This window comes from Budorcas taxicolor, chromosome 10 (genome assembly GCF_023091745.1).
Source record: "Budorcas taxicolor isolate Tak-1 chromosome 10, Takin1.1, whole genome shotgun sequence".
In the NCBI taxonomy this organism is placed as follows: Eukaryota; Metazoa; Chordata; class Mammalia; order Artiodactyla; family Bovidae; genus Budorcas; species Budorcas taxicolor.
In genome coordinates this window covers 25,070,573-25,093,120 of record NC_068919.1, presented here as the reverse complement: position 1 = coordinate 25,093,120, position 22,548 = coordinate 25,070,573, and the positions used below count along the sequence as shown (strand labels likewise).

The 22,548-nt window shown below is 41.4% G+C and overlaps 1 protein-coding gene across 1 annotated transcript; it reads right to left on the bottom strand.

Moving 5' to 3' along the window:
- Window positions 1–2,822: 2,822 nt before the first annotated feature.
- LOC128054645 (inactive ribonuclease-like protein 9) lies at window positions 2,823–9,933 on the bottom strand. Its single transcript, XM_052647289.1, has 2 exons — window positions 9,832–9,933; window positions 2,823–3,377 (listed from the first exon to the last, which is right to left on the bottom strand). The coding sequence occupies exons 1-2, from the start codon at window positions 9,931–9,933 to the stop codon at window positions 2,823–2,825; spliced, it is 657 nt and encodes a 218-aa protein (XP_052503249.1).
- Between the last annotated feature and the right edge of the window lie 12,615 nt (window positions 9,934–22,548).

Genomic DNA, 22,548 nt, shown 5'->3' with positions numbered 1-22,548 from the left:
TATTTGCAATAGGCAAATGGTGGAAGTGTTCATCAGTAAATGGAAGAATAAACAACATGTGTTATGCACATTTAATCAAATATTATTTAGCCCTCAAAAGGAAGGAAATTCGAACATATGCCACAATGTGGATGAAAGCTGAAGTCATTATGCTAAGGAAAATAAACCATCACAAAAGGATAAATAATTTCACCACATTTAAGTAAAATTAATGTGCACCATCTCAAGGGACACTAACAAAAAGAATAAATTGTAATGGAATAATGTTCACCTTAGTAGTTTTCTTTTATTGAGAGGAGACTGTGCTAAGGGCACAGGACAATAATCTTTTGCAATCTTAATATGCATAAAGCTGGAAATTACCATTTTACCTTATCTTAATTGTATTATTAATAAAGAATGTTAATATGTAATAAAGCAATCCACATTCATTCCTCTTCTTATTCAAAGGTTTAGCACAAAGACACAGCAGAAAGTAAATGTATTCATCTGACAAACATTCATCAACTATCCTCACGAACTGCATTATCTTAGGGAATCTAGTGGGTAGGAGTCAAGATCTAGATTTGTATGTAATATTAGATAAGAGGAACAATCTGAGTAAATAATCATTGTTCTGTTTCCATGGCTTTAATTATAGAATGTGTAATGATCTGATAATTTACCTGGAGAAAAAGAAATACATTATGATGATTACATTAAAAATAAATATATTTATTGTATGTTGGAGAACCCCAAGATACTTGACGTGAACATGACGCAAATGCGATGGTCCCAGGCACATATCCAAGCTAGCCTATGTGGAGAATTTCTTCAGCTGATGTCTAGAAAGGTGGTTTTGGAAGGTATCATGGTGACCTCAAATGTTTGATGGAATCCTCATTCACTCAGAAATTACAATTAAAAGTTATGAGTGTCCATGTAAAAGTGCTGTCTAGAAGTTTGATCTTCTTAGTCACAGAAGTGGGGTCTGGCAGCCCTGAACCCTAGGCCCTTGTTGATAAATGAGGACCTAGCTCTGAGTCTAAAGACAAGGATAGGGAATGGGACATGGAGATGGGCATGTCCCATGGATGTCCCTGTAGAGATGGGGATGGAGGACATGTGCAGATTGGATTGCAATGAAATGTGTAAGAATGATAGGCACTCTCCCTCCCATCTTTCCCCACTCCTTTTTATTCCATTTTCAGTAAGTTATAGGGAATAATGATCAAAGGATATCAAGGAATTTTACAAAGGGAGGGAGAAGTTGTTACCAAAACTGGACAGACAGGTTTCTTTTCTCATACTGGATCTCCAGCCACTCTCGGAAGTGGAATTTTCTCAGATGAAGCCACAGCTACAGCAAGGTGAGAAAAAGAAATGGTGAATGAATGTGACTATGCCAGAAAGTTTGGATTTGTATAAACAGTGATGGCTAAGCTAAAACAAAGATGTGGGGGGGACAAATTAGAAGATTGGGGTTGGCATATACATGTTGCTATAAACAGTAGACAACTTATAAGGACCTAGTGTATAACACAAGAAACTCTACTCAATACTCTATAATGACCTATATGCAAAAAGAATCTTAAAAGGAGTGGATACTATGTATAAGCATAACAGATTTACTTTTCTGTACACCTGAAAGCAACTAACATTTATATAGTAAATCAACTATAATCTAATAAATAGTGAAAAGAAAAGAAACCAAGATGTGGGGATTCACAAAAGCAGCATTGGACAGCTGAAAAGTACTTTGGGGAGTTTGCTATTCTGAATATTAGGTATTTATGCTGAGATGGTTCTTGTTATATCTATATCTTCCTGCCCCCATGAGTATTGTATTGCATGGAAAGAAGAGAGCAAGTGAAAATTCTACAAATATACCAACTAGGAATGTGAATTTCACAGTGTCACAGGGGGTTCCCAACTCTTCTTTAAAACAAATTATTTATTTACTTAATGTGCCAGGTTTTTATTGTAGCATTCGAGGTCTTAATCTTCTTTGTGGCATCCAAATTTTTAGTTGGAGCTTGCAGCATGTTTACATTTGCGGCATGTAAACTCTTGGATTAGGCATGCGGGATCTAATTCCAACATCAGAACAGGAACCCAGGGTTCCTGTATTGGGAGCCTAGAATCTTAGCCACTGGACTACCAAGAAAGTCCCTTCAATTCTTTTTGTTTCAAGTTGTGTACAGAGGAAGGTCAGGCAAACCCAAAAACCCCACATAAGCATTCCAGAGACACCCAGCTACATCGATGCACTTTATTATTTCTACTGAACCAGAAATTCACATGGATACAACTTTGGAGCTTCCATTGTGGCTCAACTGGTAAAGAATCTGCCTGCAATGTGAGAGACCTGGGTTCAATCCCTGGGTTGGAAAGATCCCTTGGAGAAAGGAAAGGCTACCCACTCCAATATTCTGGAGAATTCCATGGACTGTATAGTCCATGGGGTCACGAAGAGTCGGACAAGACTGAGGGGCTTTCACTTTCACTTATCAGGAAACATTTCCTATTCCTCTTGGTGCTGGTCATCCTTTCCCTGCAGGCATTCATCCACATAAAAAATTCAAAGTGTGCTAAACTCTGTGACCTGTTTGAATCCACGTCTCAGAGCACTATCTCCTAATCCAGCCCACCTTTCCTTTGGCTGGTGTAAGGAGAAAAAGGGCAGGCAGTGAATGATGAAAGTAAATGGGATCAAAATTTCCATTCTCAAGTTTGACTTGTAAGGATCAGTAAGAATAGGATTCTATCTTCTTGCTTTAACATCTTAGAGAATATACTTCTAGAGGGGTGGAGGGAAAGAGATTTTCCTGGTGGATGGTTCTTTATATGCCCAAAATATCAGTTACAGACACAGGGATAATTTCTCCAGTATTATCTTCCCATTGACAAGTGATAAAGACCCATCCCTCCTTGTAAGACGATATGTATTCACAAAATGGCATCATGACCCCACTTGTTAAAACACAATGCACTCCTGATATTATTTTCCGGCTCCTGTGACATTTCCTAATCCCATCTTTACATCGCACAAACATGTTATAACAGATCTTTTGAATGTCGTCATATGATGCTTGGAGGAAGAAATGCTCTTTAGCACAGTAAAGCCTATTGTGAACACGTTTCATCTTCATTTCGTGATTGCAGTATTCTCGGTCAGTTAACGGCATTTCAGAATCAATAATGACACGGGTTTTGAATGTTTCCTTGGTAGGTGGTTTGGTAGGCCCTGTAGCATATAAGTCATCTAGATAGTCTTCTAATTCTTCTCGTCTTTCAGCTGATAAATATGGATCAGTTATCCTCACAAACTGCAGTGGCTTCAGCAGCAGGAAGAGCAGAAACAGGGGCTGCTTGTTGATCAGAGTCCCCATGTTTCCCTGCAGGGAATACAAGAGAGAAGGAGTTGTGTCCACTGTGAGGCTGTGCCTTCTGTTCCTGTGCAGGCCCATTTCTACCACCTACTGCTGTTCTGAGCTCTAAGACTTTGGACCGTTTAAAATTTGACAACTCAGGATCTGTCTCAATACCTGTGAAATATTTACTCCAAGGTGACCTTAAGGGAGCTATATTCAATCTAAAAGACTGTGGGTAAGAGAGGGAAAGGTGAAGGAAAATGGAGAGAAAAGGAGAAAGGCAGCGAGAGACAACAGTGGAGAGAGAGAGAGAAGGAAACAAGGAAGAACTAAGGAAGAGAGCAAGAGAGAGGTGAAGGGCAGGAAGGAAGGGAAAGAGGACAAGAAGTCAAGAGGGCACTGAGGCAGGAGGCAGAGAAGAGGCTCATGCACTCCCTCCTTCTGAAGCAAATGTATCTGTTCTCTTCCTGGAGTTAAGAACTTGCTCTAAAGAGCTGTACATGATCCCCCTTTCCCCCTCACCAACATCTTGCTTTTCTGAGGACCATTCTTCATCTTGGGCTTCCCTCATAGCTCAGTCAGTAAAGAATCTGCCTGCAATGCAGGATACTCGGGTTTGATTCCTGGATCAGGAAGATTCCCTGGAGAAGAAAATGGCAACCCACTCCAGTATTCTTGCCTAGAGAATCCCATGGACAGAGGAGCCTGATGGACTACAGTCCATGGGGTCGCAAGAGTTGGACACTACTGAGTGATTTCACTTCACTTCATTCTTCATCTTCTGGCTTTCTCCTCTTGCTCATTTCTGACCATCAATACCCTTGCACAAGGGATCAAGCAAGATCCATCATGTCAAATGAGCACCAAATGTGTGTGGATTGGTCTAAATACTATTACCATCACCTCATTGCCTGGAATCGTGGGTCCAAGTTACAGTCTCCTCGGCCACCTCTCCCCACTCAGAAGAACTCTTTCACTAAGGTACATTACTGACCTTGTGAGTCTTTTTTTAATCTTTTCTTTAAGGAAGACTTCATGATTCCTTCTCAGATTTTCCTGTCTCTAAATTCTTCCCATCCTGTGTGCCTATGTGCCATCATGGTACCCTCATCATCAGAGACTGCACAGTCACAGCTTTCCTTCCATATGTGTTCGTCACCATGTCTAGTCACCCCACTGGAGGCTGCACTAATATTTCCCCAATACCTGTCATATACATGAACAACTGTCTTTACCACACAAATATGGGAAACTGGGTGGTTCCTTATATTCTTTCAAGAATTCTACTATTTAAAAAGAAATGGAAATATTTAATATAGCACCTACTTCTGAGGCACATCTTTATAATGCTTCATGCTAATCATGTTAGGGGACTTCAAGAAAAACATTCCTTAAGGAAGCCATCTTACCTGTCTCCTGAGAAACCTGGATGGGGGTCAAGAAGCAACAGTTAGAACCCTGTATGGCACAACTGACTGGTTCAAGATCGAGAAAGGAGTAAGACAGGGCTGTCTTCTGTCACTCTGTTTGTCAAGAGAAATGCCGGGTTGAATGAGTTACAAGCTGAAATCAAGATAGGCGGGAGAAATAGCAACAACCTCAGATGTGCAGATGATACCACTCTAATGGCAGAAAGTGAAGAGGAACTAAAGAGCCTCTTGATAAGGGTAAAGGAGGAGAGTGAAAGAGCCAGCTTAAGATTCAATATTAAAACACGAGACTAAGATCATGGCACCTGGCCCCATTACTGCATGCCAAATAGAAGGGGAAATGTGGAAGTTGATACATTTCTTCTTCTTGGACTCCAAAATCACTGTGGACAGTGACTACAGCCATGAAATCAGAAGACAGTTGCTTCTTGGCAGGAAAGCAATGACAAACTTAGACAAAAGCAGAGACATTACTCTGCTGACAAAGGTCCATATAGTCAAGGCTATGGTCTTCCCAGTAGTCACGTATGGTTGTGAGAGTTGGACCATAAAGAAGGCAAAATGCCAAAGAGTTGATGCCTTCAAACTGTGGTGCTGGCGAAGACTCCTGCAAGTCCCTTGGACAGCAAGGAGATCAAAGCAGTCAAACTTAAGGGAGATGTAACCTGAATATTCACTGGAAGGACTGATGCTGAAGCTGAAGCTCCAGTATTTTGGTTGTCTGATGCGAACAGATGACTCATTGGGAAAGTCCCTGATGCTAGGAAAGAGTGAGAGCAGAAGAGGGTGTCAGAGGATGAGATGGGTGGACGGCATCACCAACACAATGAACATGAACTTGGGCAAACTCCAGGAGATGGTAAGGGACAGGGAGACCTGGCTTACTGCAGTCCACGGGGTCACAGAGTCGAAAATGACTGGGTGGCTAAACAACAACAACATCAACAACAAGGGAGCCTGAGCAGTAGTGACCTGTGGTCCAGAAAATAGGCCCAAGTGCTAGACATCAGGGCACAGTCTACTATTTAGTGGAAAATGTCATCATTCATAGAGGATTCTTGGGTCTATTGATCACTTTTTAATCCCTGTCCAGATCTGACTGTTGAGCAAGAATTCTCCAAGGAATATTTCTTCCCAGGGGAAGGCAAGTACCTTAGGTACACTAGAGAGCAGGCTTCTTGGCCTATCTTTGCCCATGGTCTTTTGCCTAATTTATTCTTTGTATGGTCAAAGCTTCAGAGAGTGGATATGTTAAGGATGGGGCTGGAGATATCCTCATACTGGGAATATTGACCGCCCGCAAGAGTGGCAGTGCTTGAAATAGGAAAAGAGAAGAGCAAAGTTGAACAGCTGAATTAAGTACTTTCTTGTGGTTTCCTTAAAGTAAAAATAAAAAATAATAAATAACAATGCCTAAAATCACTGCAGACGGTGACTGCAGCCATGAAATTAAAAGATGCTTACTCCTTGGAAGAAAAGTTATAATCAACCTAGATAGCATATTCAAAAGCAGAGACATTACTTTGCCGACTAAGGTCCATCTAGTCAAGGCTATGGTTTTTCCTGTGGTCATGTATGGATGTGAGAGTTGGACTGTGAAGAAGGCTGAGTGCCGAAGAACTGATGCTTTTGAACTGTGATGTTGGAGAAGACTCTTGAGAGTCCCTTGGACTGCAAGGAGATCCAACCAGTCCATTCTGAAGGAGATCAGCCCTGGGATTTCTTTGGAAGGAATGATGCTAAAGCTGAAGCTCCAGTACTTTGGCCACCTCATGCGAAGAGTTGACTCATTGGAAAAGACTGATGGTGGGAGGGATTGGGGGCAGGAGGAGAGGGGATGACAGAGGATGAGATGGCTGGATGGCATCACTGACTCGATGGACGTGAGTCTGGGTGAACTCCGGGATTTGGTGATGGACAGGGAGCCTGGCGTGCTGCGATTCATGGGGTCGCAAAGAGTCGGACACGACTGAGCGACTGAACTGAACTAAAGATCATAGGCAAGTATACACCAAGCCCTGAGTTCAGCACTAAACATACATCATCATCCAAACAAGCTTATGATAAAGATATTCTTATAGCTTTGTTGTTGTTTGATAGTAAACAGTATCTCTTTGTGATGGGACATTGCTTCAAATTTTACCTTAGGTCTGGCAGAATCTTGGTTCAAGCCTTTTTCACAAGTCAGTCTGATTTTCACATCTCTGTTCCTCAGTGCTATTGTATGACTTCCTTCAGTCTCGCTTCCCCACCTGAGGCTAGAATATACCTCCTTCCCTAGGTTGGCTTTGCAACTCTAGAAGAAGAGACTACCAGAAACACACAGACCACCAAAGTGGCCAGTACTAAACTCATCTCTGAGCCACCGGAGAGCTGTAAAAAAACATCCATTTTCCACAGAGCCTAGCTGTGCTGCTGCAGAACAGTCTTCTGTTTTTTTTTGTTTGTTTACTCCACTGTGCTCTTGGTAGAAGAGAAGTCTTCCAATGGGGAAAACACAAGTTATTTTCTAATATTGAAAATAACCCAGAGACCCTGACCAAGGTAGAGATGGATATCAATATTTGTGGTCTCTGTGGTATCTTGGGCTGGAGGAACCAGGACAGGGTGAGCCTGGGCAGCAGAGTTGAGGCTCCTGTAGCACCAGGGCCAGGACAGCCCTTCATTTGTGTATCCTCTAAGCTCTTCATCCTTTGTTTATGAATTCATGCTGTGGTTTCAGGCTTCTCAAAATCTTCACTCACCCCCAAGTATATGTGTTTTCACTTACATGCTATCTTATGTCTATGGATTTTCAGAAAGTTTGAGCCTTTCATCCATCTGGAATTTATATTGAAGTAAAAGAGGTGGTGATTTTTTTTCACATGGTTTATATGTAATTTCAGTACTGATCATTTGGAGAATAAAGTTCATTCACTCATCTCTAAGTTAAAAATTGACCTTATGCTCTGTAACAACCTAGACAGGTGGGATGGGGAGGGAGATGAGAGGGAGGTTCAAGCGGAAGGGGAAAAAAGTATACCTATGGCTGATTCATGTTGATATTTGGCAGAAAGTGACAAGATTCTATAAAGCAATTATCTTTCAATTAAAAAATAAATTAATTTTAAAAAGTTACCTTATGTATTTAACGGGGCTTCCCTTGTGGCTCAGATGATAAAGAATCTACCTGCAAAACAGGAGACCCAGTTTGATCCCTGGATTGGGAAAGTCCCTGGAGAAGGGAATAGCTACCCACTTCAGAATCTTTACCTGGAGAATTCCACGGAAACAGAGCCTGGCAGTCTACAGTCCATAGGGTCACAAAGAGTCAGACAAGGCTGAGCAACTAACACTTTCACTTATGTATTTGATAATTCTTTTACTGAATGATTCACAGGACTGGAAAAGGTTAGTTTTCATTCCAAACAAATGAAGGGAAATGTCAAACAATGTTCAAACTACCTTTTTTTTTTTTTTTTTCATTTTTAAACAGTAAACTTAATTTTTAAATTTTCAATTTTAACATTGAAAAATGTTCAAATTGTGCTCATTTCTCATGCTAGCAAGGTAATGCTCAAAATCCTTCAAGCTAGGCTTCAGAGTTCATGAACCGAGAATTAATCATACATAGAAGCTGGGTTTAGACGAAGCAGAGGAACCAGAGATCAAATTGCCAACATTCATTGGATCATAGAGAAAGCAAGGGAATTCCAGAATAACATCTACTTTTGCTTCTTTGACTACGCTAAGGCCTTTGACTGCGAAATCACAACAAAGTGGAAAATTCTTAAAGAGATGGGAATACAAGACTACCTTACCTGCCTCCTGAGAAACCTGTATGCAGGTCAGAAGCAGCAGTTAGAACCAGACGTAGAACAATGAATGGACTGGTTCAAAATTGGGAAAGGAGTATCTCCAGGGTGTATATCATCACCCTGTTTATTTAACTTCTATGCAGAGTACATCATGTGAAATGATCAGCTAGAGAAACCCAAGCTGGAATCAAGATTGCCGAGAGAAATATCAACAATCTCAGGTATGCAGATGATACCACTCTAATGGCAGAAAGCGCAGGGGAACTAAAGAGCTTCTTTGATGAGGGTGAATGAGGAGAGTGAAAAAGCATTTTGTTGTGTCTATGAATGGACCCAGAAATTTGCGCTTTAAACAAATTCACAAGGTTATTCCTCTTTACTTTTAAACTTGTTTGGGAGTGTTAAGGCAGCTTAGATTATAGGCTGGGAGGGGCCTGAGAGAGGCTGTCTGTCTAGAGCATTTTCTCCTAAAGTATGGGTCCTGACTGCCAGGTCAGAACACTCTATTTACAGTTTAAAAAAATTGAGGCTAGTCAAAGGCTCCTTAGGTACATGAATATATATCTCTGAGGGGTCATTAAGTGTTTTCAGTGTAAATCTCTTTAAAGAAAGGCAGGATTTGTAAATACAGCTTAATATGAGGCATCAATAGACAATAATCATGTAATAATTTTATAGCCCCAACCACAGAATAAAAGTGAAATTTGTATCTTTCAAACTGGTAATAACTATTAAAGTTTCCAAATTCATTGCTGATGAGAGTGTGATAAGGGGAATAATCCTATATTTCTGGTTATAGTGAAAACTTTGGCAAGTGTAATAAAAATTATTTTAAAAATCTGATACTTCCCCCCAATTTCAATATCTTGAATTCTATGTACCATATTTTAGATGGCAATATGGACAGCAAGTTTTACTGCATAGGAACAAAAATTTCAACTTCAAAAACAAATGTCCAAGAATTTAAGGAAAGTTTAAGTTGCCATGGATGTATTCATGGACACAACAAAAACACCACTACAATTGTAACTGTAAGAGCTAATATTTGAGATAATCAGTGTTCTATATTCATTGAATTGTAGATTCTTAGAATGGATTATTTTCCAGACTATACAAATATATTAATCAATGAAATTTTACAGATGCAGAATATTCATAATATTACAGCAAGGGGAATGTCTGGTTTTAACCAGACCAGGGGCAAGAGTGCAAAAAATTAACTTAAACCCAAGAGGACCTGTACTGACTCACAGAGGCAGACGTCCAGGGCACACAGCAGGATGAAGAAATCCAGTCCTTCACTAGACTCTTGTTTTCTCTCTCACTCCACTCTGCTTTCTTTGCTAAGTTCATGTGCAGGCAGGGCCTCTCCACAGAATGGCAGGGTAAATCATTAGCACCTTTATAACACTATGTAGGGTCACTGAAAGATATGCCATCCTCTCTCACATTCATCCAACAGAGAAAATAACCTTTCTGATTGGTCTTGTTTTTGTCATGTGAATAAATCCAGAAATGTGAGTTCCTCTTTTTGGTCCACCTGAAGTTCATGCTTTTTTCTGAGAAGAAAAGGCAAAATCACACAGTTAAAACCCCAGTAGAACTGCAGTTGCTGACAAAAGGCTGCTCCCCTGCAATACAAACAAAGGAATGGACACCAAATACAAAAGTAGCAAATGTCCATTTGAAAAGGCGGGGGAAAATCAAAACACAGAAGATATCTACAACGCGGTCCCAAATAATGTTTGAAATAAGGATTACATAGTGAGGGAGGGGGAGCCCCAAACATAACCTTATTCAACTGCTGTTTCTGAGCAGTTTATTTCTTATTGTGGTCTTGAAAGTTGTCCGTTTCTCAAAGTTAATATAAATAAATCTGAGAAAGTGTCATTGAAGAAATGTGTCTTTAAGAGCTGATTTGGGCATGTTATCCAATTTTAAGTGCCAGTTTCTCAGAATGCCACATTTTCATATCAGCGAACTCCTACCCTTTATCAGCATCAGGAAATGTCAGTTCCTTAGCTTGAATGGTTGCATAAAAAGAGAGTCTAAACACTCAGTCTTTAGAATTAGAGTTACCTTTGTGAGTAAATCCCAAAGTATCTCTCCATTAAATTCAGGGGGAAAAAAGTCTCACCTTAGGCATATTTAAATTTATACTTTTACAAACATATGGAGGCAATATTTATGTTTCAGGCCTTCATACCCATAACTGAGCTGAGAATGGGGTCAAAATGAGAAAACCTGGAGAACAATGCGATCCTTACGGGTCATTAGAGGGTCAATGTGTGTGTGTGTGTGCTCAGTCATGTCCGACTCTTTGCAGCTGCATGAACTGTAGCCTGCCAGGCTCCTCTATCAGTGGAATTTTCCAGGCACAAATGCTGAAATTGATTGCCATTTCTTACTCCAGGGCATTATGCCAACCCAGGGATTGAACCTGTGTCTCTTAGGTCTCCTGCATTGGCAGGTGGATTACCATCCGTGCCACTTGGAAGTCCCAGAGGGTCAATGGCTCTACTGAAACACAGTTGTTGCTCAGTTCAAATCATGTCTTCCCCTTAGGGTCACTGTGATGTCCTGAGTATCAGAGCTTACAGAGGTGCACCGAATGGACAGAGACAAAGTAGAAATGAATTGTCCAAGGAGACACATGTGCTGTCAAAGCAAGAGATTTTATTGGGAAGAGGGGCCTGGATGGAGAGTAGTAGGGTAAGGAAACCCAGGAGAAATGTTCTGCATGGGATTGCAGTGTTGGGCTTTATGGTAATTGGGTTTACCTTTGGATCCTTCCTGGTGGAACATGTGTCAGTCAAGATGGAGTCCAGCAAGGATTCTGGGAAGTTGCTGGGCCTTATGGACAGGAATCTCCTCTCTCCTTTTGATTTTTCCTGTATTCTTCTGGTTGCTGGTAGCTTGTTGGTTTTGTATTCCTTACTAGACCCTCTAGTTTAAGATAACTCCTGTAAGTGATTACTATGATGCTGGGCTAGGGTGGGCAGTTACAGTCAGTGGTTCTGCTAGTGGTTCTAAATTGAAAGAAATTTAATTTAAAAATTCACTTCTTGATATATACCCAGAAGAATTGAAAGCAAGACCATAAACAGATATTTGTACATGCATGTTCAAAGCAGCACTATTCACAATAAACAAATGATTGAAGTGTTCATCAGTGGAAGGATGCGTAAACATGTGACATACATTTAATCAAATATTCAGCTCAGTTCAGCTCAGTCGCTCAGTCATGTCTAACTCTTTGCGACCCCATGAACCGCAGCATGCCAGCCTCCCTGTCCATCACCAACTTCTGGAGTCTACCTAAACTGATGTCCATTGAGTTGGTGATATCATCCAAGCATCTCATCCTCTGTCATCCCCTTTTCCTCCTGCCCTCAATCTTTCCCAACATCACGGTCTTCTCAAATGAGTCAGCTCTTTGCATCAGGTGGCCAAAGTATTGGAGTTTCAGCTTCAACATCAGTCCCGTCAATGAACACCCAGGACTGATCTTCTTTAGAATGGACTGGTTGGATCTCCTTGCAGTCCAAGGGACTCTCAAGAGTCTTCTCCAACACCACAGTTCAAAAGCATCAATTCTTCAGTGCTCAGTTTTCTTTATAGTCCAACTCTCACATCCATACATGACTACTGGAAAAACCATAGGCTTGACTAGATGGCCCTTTGTTGGCAAAGTAATGTCTCTGCTTTTTAATATGCTCTCTAGGTTGGTCATAACTTTTCTTCCAAGGAGTAAACATCTTTTTATTTCATGGGTACAGTCACCATCTGCAGTGATTTTGGAGCTCCCAAAAATAAAGTCTGCCACTGTTTCCACTGTTTTTCCATCTATTTGCCATGAAGTGATGGGACCATATGCCATGATCTTCATTTTCTGAATGTTGAGCTTTAAGCCAACTTTTTCACTCTCCTCTTTCACTTTCATCAAGAGTCTCTTTCATGTACTCTTTGTGTGTAAAAGGGATTCCCTGGTTGCTCAGATGGTAAAGAATCTGCCTGTAATGTGGGAGACCTGGGTGCGATCCCTGGGTCAGGAAGATCCTCTGGAGAAATAAATGGCAACCCACTCCAGTATTCTTGCCTGGAAAATCCCATGGATGGAGGAGCCTGGCCGACTATAGTCCATGGGTCACAAAGAGTTGGACATGACTGAGTGACTTCACTTTCACTTTTCACTTATGTGCAAAAAGTTAGATTCATGAACAATGTAAAAACCCCAAAGACAGGACCCAGATGGTGAAGTAGGAAGACCATAAGCTTACCTTCCCACTAGAACACATCAGACCTACAACTATGTAGAGAGGCACTTTTGCTGCAAATGACTTGAAGACTAGCAGAAAGGTTCTTCTACAACCAAAGCTGTAAAGAAAGGCCTGCATGGAGTCTGGTAGGAGGAGGAAATGCAATCTGAAACCAAGTGGGACCCTGTAGAGGCCTCTTTGTCTCCCATTTCTCATAGGCAAGACTCCAGCCTCCATGGCCTTCCCTGAGTTCCAAAGGGCAGATTGCTAATCAAGAGGGAGGAGCAGCCAAGAAACCACCTGAAGACTTGAGAAACTCATCGGGATTAAAAGACCCAACCATCTGAGACCTGCACACAACCTAAGCTTGTCAGCAACCCCATCCTTGGGCACTGTTGTTATAAAACTCTTCATCAACTCCTCCTGGGTAGGGACACATAGTTTCTCAAGCCAGGAGCTGTGTTCCCCTTTGCCTGGTAAAGTAATAAAGCTATCCAAAAGGCAACCAAAACTCTCTCTGAGATTTGATTTGGCACTGGTGTAGACAGAAGCTGAGCTTTCAGCACCAAATCTCATTAAGACCTGTAAGTGACACAGAATAGGAAGGAGATATCACAAACTTGAAGATCCTCTCAGAGGAGTGACAGAATGAGTCATATACTAGACACCCCAGCACTGGAGCCTGACACTGAGAAGATTAACCCCTTTAGCTAGTTTGAAAGCCGGTGGGACTTGGTCCCCTGCTAAGAAACTGAGTTTCTACTATTGAAGAGTAAGAGCAAAGAGTCTTCCCTGGTGATCCAGTAGCTAAGACTCAGCTTGCAATGTTCAAAGATTCTGAGTGTTCAAAGATTCTGAATGCTGCTATGAAGATCGAAGGTCCTGAGTGCAGCAACTAAGATCCAGTGCAGCTAAATAATTGAGTAAAGAAATGTTTTTTTTAAAAAGAGTCAGAACAAAGACTTTCTTGTTTTCAGTCCCAGTGCAGAGACACCAAATTGATAACTGCCTAGTGTTCTGACAAGCCTGCCAGGACCTACCCAGTGTGCCCTCCAACACACATGGGGCTCCTGCTCTATCTCCTGCTCCAGTGCTTCTCCCCATTGCTCAGACTCATGTCCACCGAGTCAGTGATGCTATCTAACCAGCTCATCTTCTGCTGCCCCCTTCTTCTTTTGCCTTCCATCTCTCTCAGCATCAGGGTCTTTTCCAATGAGTCGGCTCTTCACATCAGGTGTCCAAAATATTGGAGCTTCAGCTTCAGCATCACTTCTCCCAGTAAATACTCAAGGTTGATTTCCTGTAGAATTTACTGGCTTGTTCTCCTTGCAGCCCAAGGGACTCTCAAGAGTCTTCCCTAGCACCCCAGTTCAAAAGCATCAATTCAGGATGGGATTAAAGTCGAGGTAACTTGGCAGGGCTGGCACCTTCCACAGCAACCATGGTATATACTGGCCTCACCGTGTCTCTTACCATGATGAGTGTGTTCTGGGGCATCACTGGCTTTCCAGATGCTCTGATTCATCTGTAAGGATCCCAAGCAGGGAGTTGTTATCACTATGTTGGTGACCTGTTCCATTTGCTGCTATCTCTTTTGGCTGATTGCAATTCAGGCCCACCTCAACCCTCTCTTTGGACCACAGCTGAAAATGAAACATTCTGGTGCCTCAAGTATCACTGGCCTTGGGGAATTGGCTTGCTCACCAGTACTGAGTCATTGAGATCATGCAGAGAGCTCCTCTAGATGAAAAAACACCTCCATACCCAGACCACATCCCTTGACTGTGGCCATCAGCTGCCTTAAATTTTCACCCACATTTGAATATCATATTCTACAATGTAGTACTTTTTTCCTGTCGCCCTTTTTATGCTTTGATGAATGATGTGCCTGTTTAAACTACGCTGCCTCTGTAAAATATTTATGTATACTCTTCTGAGATCTTGCTGTTCTCCTGAGAAATAACATTACTCTCTCCTTGGAATTCTGTGGATTTGAAGACGGCTCCTGCCTGCTCACAACATGAGAATCAGGAAAATGTTTAAAAACTGTTACATGATAAAAAGTCTCCAGTGGGGCAGTCAGTAGGAGAACATGTTCAAGGGAAAATCTGTCCCACAAACTTATATCATAGTTTATTATACCAAAGTATGAGTGAATTTCAGGATAAATTCCATATTTCTGCCATTTTTTGGAATAAATTATTTTTCTGCTTTCTATGGGGGGAAAAAAGCATCAGTTCTTTGGCACTCAGCGTTCTTTATTCCGACTCTCACATCTGTACATGACTTCTGGAAAAACCAGAGCTTTGACTATATGGACCTTTGTTGACGAAGTGATGTCTCTGCAAGACACTGTCTAGGCTTGTCATTGCTATTGTTTCTCTTGTCTGAAGAGACTGATCCAAAAGAATATTGCAAAAGTTAACAAATGGGGCCAAATCTTAAAGTTTTTGAACTGTGAAGGAAACTGTCAACAAAATGAAAAAACAATCTATTAAATGGGAGAAGATATTTGTAAATGATATTTCTGATAAGGGATTAATACCCAAAATATATAAGGAATTCATATAACTCAATAGAAAAAACAAACAACCCAATTAAAAAAGGGGCAGGGGACCTAAATAGACATTTTTCCAAAGAAGACGTACAGGTGGCAGGATTGAACATCAACATTTTAGGAATCAGTGAGTTACAATGGATGGGAATGGGCGAATTTAATTCAGATAACCATTATATCTACTACTGTGGGCAAGAATCCCTTAGAAGAAAAGGAGTAGCCAGTAGGAATGGAAAATGGCAATTGTTTTAGAGGACATTTCACATTTCCTACAAAACCAAACATACTCATTATACGATCCGGCAGCTGTACCCATTGGTATTTGCCCAAAGGAGATAAAAATGGATATCTACATAAAAACATGCCCACAGATATTTATAGCAGCTTCATTCACAATTGCCAAAACTTGGAAGCAATCAAGATGTTCTTCAATAGATGAATGGATAAATAAACTGTAGTTACATCCAGAAAATGGAATATTTTTCTGTACTAACAAGAAATGAGTTGACAAGACATGAAAAGATATTCAGGGACCTTAAATGTACCTTAAAGTCACACAACATTTTATGTCCATTATATCCAAACAAAGCTGGAAAAAATACGTGTGAATGTGTGCGTGTGTGCTGCCAGGGTGAGGGGAGGTGAAATATACTTATAAAAGGAGATCATGAGGGATATTCGCCATGACAGAAATGTTCTGTACCTTGACTGTGTTAATGTCAATATCCCAATTTTGATATAGTACTGCAGTTTTACATAATATTGTCATTGGAGAAGTGGGTAGACAGTACATAGATTACTCTTATTTATTATGTCTGCGTGTAAATCTATAATAATCCCAAAATAAAAGATTTAATTTAAAAACATAAACAGAAAGGCGATACATTATATGCATTCCTTTACCTTAAAATTAAAGAATCATAGATATGGAGAACAAGTCAGTAGCTACCAAGGGTGGAAGAGTTCCTTGGTGGTAAGGGAACAGTTCTGTATTTTGACTATCATAGTGATTACATGAATCTATACACAAGATAAAATTGCATGTAACTACACCCACACTCACACTTCTGTCATTCAGCTGCTCAGTCGTGCCTGACTCTTTGTGACCCCATGAACAACAGCACGCCAGGTTTCCCTGTCCTTCACCATCTCCCAGAGTTTGCCAAGTTCACGTCCCATTGAATCAGTGAAGCTATCCATCCGTCTCATCTTCTGCTGCCCTCTTTTCCTCTTGTCTTCAGTCTTTCTCAGCATCAGGGTCTTTTCCAATGAGTCAGCTCTTTGTATCAGGTGGCGAAAGTATTGGAGCTTCAACTTCAGCATCAGTCCTTTCAATGAGTATTTAGGGTTGATCTCCTTTAGGATTGACTGGTTTGATATCCTTGCAGTCCAAGGAACTCTCTAGAGTCTTCTTCAGCACCACAGTTTGAAAGCATCAGTTCTTTGGGACTGAGCCTTCTTTATGGTCCAACTTTCACATCTGTACATGACTACTGGAAAAATCCTAGCTTTGACTATATGGACGATTGTCAGGAAAGTGATGTTTTTGCTTTTTAATACACTGTCTAGGTTTGTCATAGCCTTTCTTCCAAGAAGCAAGCATCTTCTAATTTTGTGGTTGCAGTCACCATCTGCAGTGGTTTTGGAGCCCAGGAAGAGAAAATCTGTCACTGCTTCCACTTTTTCCCCTTCTGTTTGCCATGGAGTGATGGAACCAAATGCCATGATCTTAGTTTAGACCCTTACATAGGACCTTATATGGAACAACTGACTGGTTCGAAATTGGAAAAGGAGTATGACAAGGCTGTATATTATCACCCTTTTATTTAACTTATATGCAGAATACATCATGCGAAATGCCAGGCTGGGTGAGTTACAAGCTGGAGTCAAGACTGCAGAAATGTTAACAACCTCGGATATGCAAATGATACCACTCTAGTGGCAGAAAGTGAAGAAGAACTAAAGAGCCTCTTGATAAGAGTGAAGGAGGAGAGTGAAAAAGCTGGCTTAAAACTCACACTGATTGCATGTAAAAACTGATGACATCTGAATGAGGCCTATAGCTTAGTTAACAGTATTGTTATTTGATATTGCACTGTAGTTACATAGCATGCTACCACTGGGGGAAGCTGGGATGAAAGGGACCCGGGATTGTGTACAATTATTCAGCTTCCTATAATGTAAAATTATTTTTTAAATGATAAGTTTAACACAATGAATGAATAGATCTTTCCATTGATGTAGAAAGAGCACCAGGACATATTTTTTGTGGGAAAAACAAGTCTCAGAATTAAAAATGTATAATATGATCAAATTTATGCTTTTAAAAAATCTATCTGGGAGTGCACCAATCTATGTATATGTGGAAGAAAAGGCCTATGATTATACACAATAAACATATTGACCTGATTATCTCCAGAAGCAATTTTCAAAATGTTTAAAAGCTCAATGACATGAGCAGTAATCAGAAGGACTACTTTAAAATTAGACACCAGAGTGGATGTGAGAGTGAAACCGGACATTTACTTTCTCCTGCTTTGAAATTTTTACGATGAACATGCATTGTTTTATAATTTAAACTCAATAAAAATAAGCTTCAAATATAAATACATCATAAAAGGAATTAGTGTATGTCTCAGACAACTATATATTTGGGACGACTATGAAAGTTATATAAATTATGTGTAGATGTCAATTGGGTGTCAACATGGCACATAATTCAAAAGTCTCACAGATATATTAAAAAGTAAAGTAGGGAATGGAAATTCTTTACTCTCAAAGGGGTGATTACCTAATTCTTTTTCCTTGGGAAGAAAGAACAAGAGGCTTCGCCAGCTCCTGGCCCTTCAGTGAATATTACTGTTTGATTATGGAAACAAACTGAAAAAAAAAAGATTAAAACAGAGTGTATTACAGCCAGTGTATGCATTCACTACTTCATTTTCTCACTATTGAACACTGTTCTGAATAATGAGAAGAGATGTCAAAGTTCAAGGGATACAAGTGAAGATGTGGAGCAATTGGGACACTTCTAGTAGGAATGCAAAATAATGTACCACTGTGGAAGATGGTTTGACAGTTTCTTCCAAAGCTAAAGAGAGACCCACCATACAACCCAGCATTCATGCTTCTGGGTATTTACCCAGCTGACCTGAAAAGTTATGTTCACATAAAAACCTGCACATGAATGTCTGTAGCGTGAATCTGACCACATTTCAAACCTGACCGTATGACAAAACCTCATTGAACGGGATACAGAAAAAAAGAGATCTAAATAACTTAAATCTTTATGTAACCGCCCCCCATTCATATGTTGAAATCCTAATTCCTAATATGGTGGCATTAGGAGATGGAGCCTTTGGCAAGTGATTAGGACATGAAGATGGAGCCCTCATGAATGGCGTTAGTGCCCAACACTTCAGAGACAATTTCTATTCTCTATTTTTTAATAATTTTCATTTATTTATTTGCTGGTTGTACTAGGTCTTCGTTGCTGTGTGGGCGTCCAGTGGGGACTGCTCTCTAGCTGCAGTGCTCAGGCTTATTGCAGTGGCTTCTCTTGTTGCTGAGCACAGGCTCTAGGGCAGACAGGCTGCAGTAGTTACAGCGCGAGGGCTCAGCAGTTGTGGTTCTCAGGCTGTGCAGCACGGGCTTAATAGTTGTGGCCCACAGGCTTCGTTGTTCCCTGGCATGCGGGATCATCCTAGATCAGGGATCAAACCCTTGTCTCCTGCATTGGCAGGTGGATTCTTTACCACTGAGCCACCAGGGAAGCCCCATTCACCAGTTTTATTAGGACCTGGAAATCTTTGAGAGCCATTCAGCCTTCTGCAATCTTATGAGGAAAAAAAATCATTCAAGTTATTTATTCTAGCATTCATCTCTCGACAACTATATTTCCACCTACTCTTTTCATGTTTCTTCCCACTCCTGGTACTGTTTTCTCTTTATTCATTTTTTAGCTATTTTAATGGATTGTCCAACAAGTTCAAGGTTTTAAGTCTTCATTTACAAGTGCCTGCCTTGTTCACTTCAAGCAACAGAGACATGTTCCTCTCTTCAGGTACGATCTTATGAGCCTGTATCCAGTACAGGCTACACATTTCTTTCATTATGCTTTTTTCCCACAGTAGCTGGTATAATGCCTTACGTATGAATGTTTCTCAATTGCTTGCCTGTAAATACATTTTACTCATTAACCATTCTGTTATTACTGTGCTTTCATAACAGGCCATCTCACATAATATCATCACATTTTTCCCCACTGGGCCCAAAGGTCTACTCAGCCACTCTAGGCCTGCATGAACATACCTTCACTTTTATAATTAATTTACAGGTGACTGCCTGACATGAGGACTAAAACTAGAAAATAAAAATATATATATGATGAATGTAATTTTGAACTGTGATTAAATTTACGTCAATATAATTTGCCACACATTAAGTGATGTTCATATCCATTATCATGTGTGGGTGCTCTGTTGTGTATGACTCTGCAAACCCCATGGACTGTAGCCTGCCAGACTCTTCTGTCCATGGGATTTCCCAGGCAAGAATACTAGAGTGGGTTGCTCTTTCCTCCTCCAGGAGATCTTCCTCATCCAGGGATTGAAACTGCATCTCCTGTGTCTCCTGCATTGACAGGTAGATTCTTCACCACTGAGCCACCTGGGAAGCCCAGCTATTATCATCAGTTCAGTTCAGTTCAGTCACTCAGTCGTGTCCGACTCTTTGTGACCTCATGGACTGCAGCACGCCAGGCCTCCATGTCCATCACCAACTCCCAGAGTTTACCCAAACTTGTGTCCATTGAGTTGGTGATGCCATCCAATCATCTCATCCTCTGTTGTCCCCTTCTCCTCCTGCCCTCAATCTTTCCCAGCATCAGGGTCTTTTCAAACGAGTTAGCTATTATCATAGTGCCTGGTAAATAGGCCCCAAAAGAAGCAGCTCATAAAAATGTTAATAATGAATATGATTTTTATAAAGACAGTTGAGCAATTTCAGAATTTTCTAAAGGAAGACAAGACAGAATTTCCGAAGCAGACACGGGAGTGATTTGGAGGCACTCCTCTAAAAGGGCTGGATGTGTTCCCAGAGTGAGTTCAGCAATTCGTGCTGTTCTTGTCCTTTTCCACCTGGGCAACTCAGGGCTATGTGTTCCTTGAGCCTTGGATGAACAGGTTGCTCCACTGGGGTTGAAGCCAGGCCAGATTGAATATTGGCCTTTGAGTAAAAGCCATGTGGGTGGCTGGCCTGGTTCTAGAAATCTGTCCAACTCATCACTCTTTATCTGAATAGTGACTTTGAATACAAGATACACAGAGAAGAAAACATAGAGTTAAGTGGTGCAAAGTCTGGAAGCCAAATAAGCAGAAGACACAGAGTATAAAAAGGAGACGTAAAGTTGAGGACACAATCTGATCGACAGAAGAAAACATGAACGTCAGATGAGGAAGGGACAGAAGATGAAGGCAGAAGTAAGAGCCACTACTCTTTGTGGAGGTGTGTTCTGAGAGCCCATCTTCCCAACTTTGCTCCTCCAATACTTCCGCTAACAGACTCTGCCTCCCGGGCCCAGCAGAGCTCTCAGAAGGGGCCCTGACTGTGACAGGACAGAGCTCAGCCCACAGTCCTGTCACGAAGAACACGGGGTTCTTGGAACAGCCTGAGCTGGGGAGACAAGGAGAGCACACGCCAGCAGCACAGCCTGCAGCTCTCACAGGCCCAGGGCTCTGCCGGCTCACCTGGCCCTGCTCTCTGACCTTATGCAAGACGAGCCCCACGGCCTACTCAGACTCTCCCATGAGGTCCCACACTTAAAGCCATCAGAGCCAGCTCCAGTCTTATCTCTAATACACAGAACTCAATTGTTCTGGATTGAGGCCCAAGGATTTGTATTTAATATCAGTTCCTTAAGTTTTAAAATGTGTTCGGGTAAAGCTAAAAGGATGGAACAGAATCTCAAAGTACAGTGGATTTTAAAAGATATGTTTATTTCTCTCTCATATATCAGACCCAAGTTGAACAATCCAGGTTGGCAAAATAACTCTACCTCACACAATTGTTTGGGCACATGGGCTTTTGCTCCCCTTTCTCTGTGGCTATTCCTTGAACAAATCATCATCTTTATCAGCAGTCTCAACCTTTTTGGTTCCAGGGACTGGTTTTGTGAAAGATAATTTTTCCACAGACAAGGGCAGGGGGCAGGGGGTGGGAGTGGAGCAGGGGCCTCTGTGGTTTGGAAGCAGAAAAGGTGAAAGTTTTCATGATGAAAGCTTACTGTTGTAGAATCTGAAATCTTCTGGCTGTTGTCACCATTAGGGGTCTTCAGATGCTATTATGTTGAAGGGGTGACTGACTTTGAGCGTGAGGAGTGCTAGCACTCGGAAGGTCTAACGGTCTATGGCATCTTCACATTTGACATCTTTCAGACTTCATAGTTTGATGATTAGGTAGATTGTGGGAGATCAAAGCACCAAAGACTTGGAAGCAAGAGCTCCTGATTTCTTCTGAGAACTGGAAAGGTTTGGTCTTAATTAAGACCCTTTAGAAAATGCTCCTGACCTGGAAAGAGGTATCTGTTCTGCTGGGTCATTGTTCTTACTTCCCGATGAAGGAGTAAATCTGTACTAGATTCTGAACTAGGCTGAACTTACCTTCTCTTGTTGTTGTTTAGTCGCTAAGTCATGTCCGACTCTGCGACCTCATGAACTGTAGCCCACCAGGCTCCTCTGTCCATGGGATTTCCCAGGCAAGAATACTGAAGCGGTTTGCCATTTCCTTCTCCAGGGGACCGTCCCAACCCAGGGATCGATGTCTCCTGCATTGGCAGGCAGATGGTTTACCACCGAGCCACAAGAGACGCCTTACTTTTTCTTACATATTACCAAAAACCTCTCTTAGAGCTAGTATCGTTATTGTCTCTGGGACTAGTATGCCCATCACCCAGAGCTGAACTCTATAGCAGGAAAGAAGTTACTCAGATTTGAACCAAGTTTGAGCCAAGAGGAGAACTACTAGACTGCTCCACTACGGACAGAGCCCATCTCATGCTTGGTGAGTGGGTGGTAGCACCAGCCTGGCTACATGGAACTAGCCCTAGAATGGAAACCAGTGATATGGCTCTCTTCCAGGCCCTTGCAGTCTCCC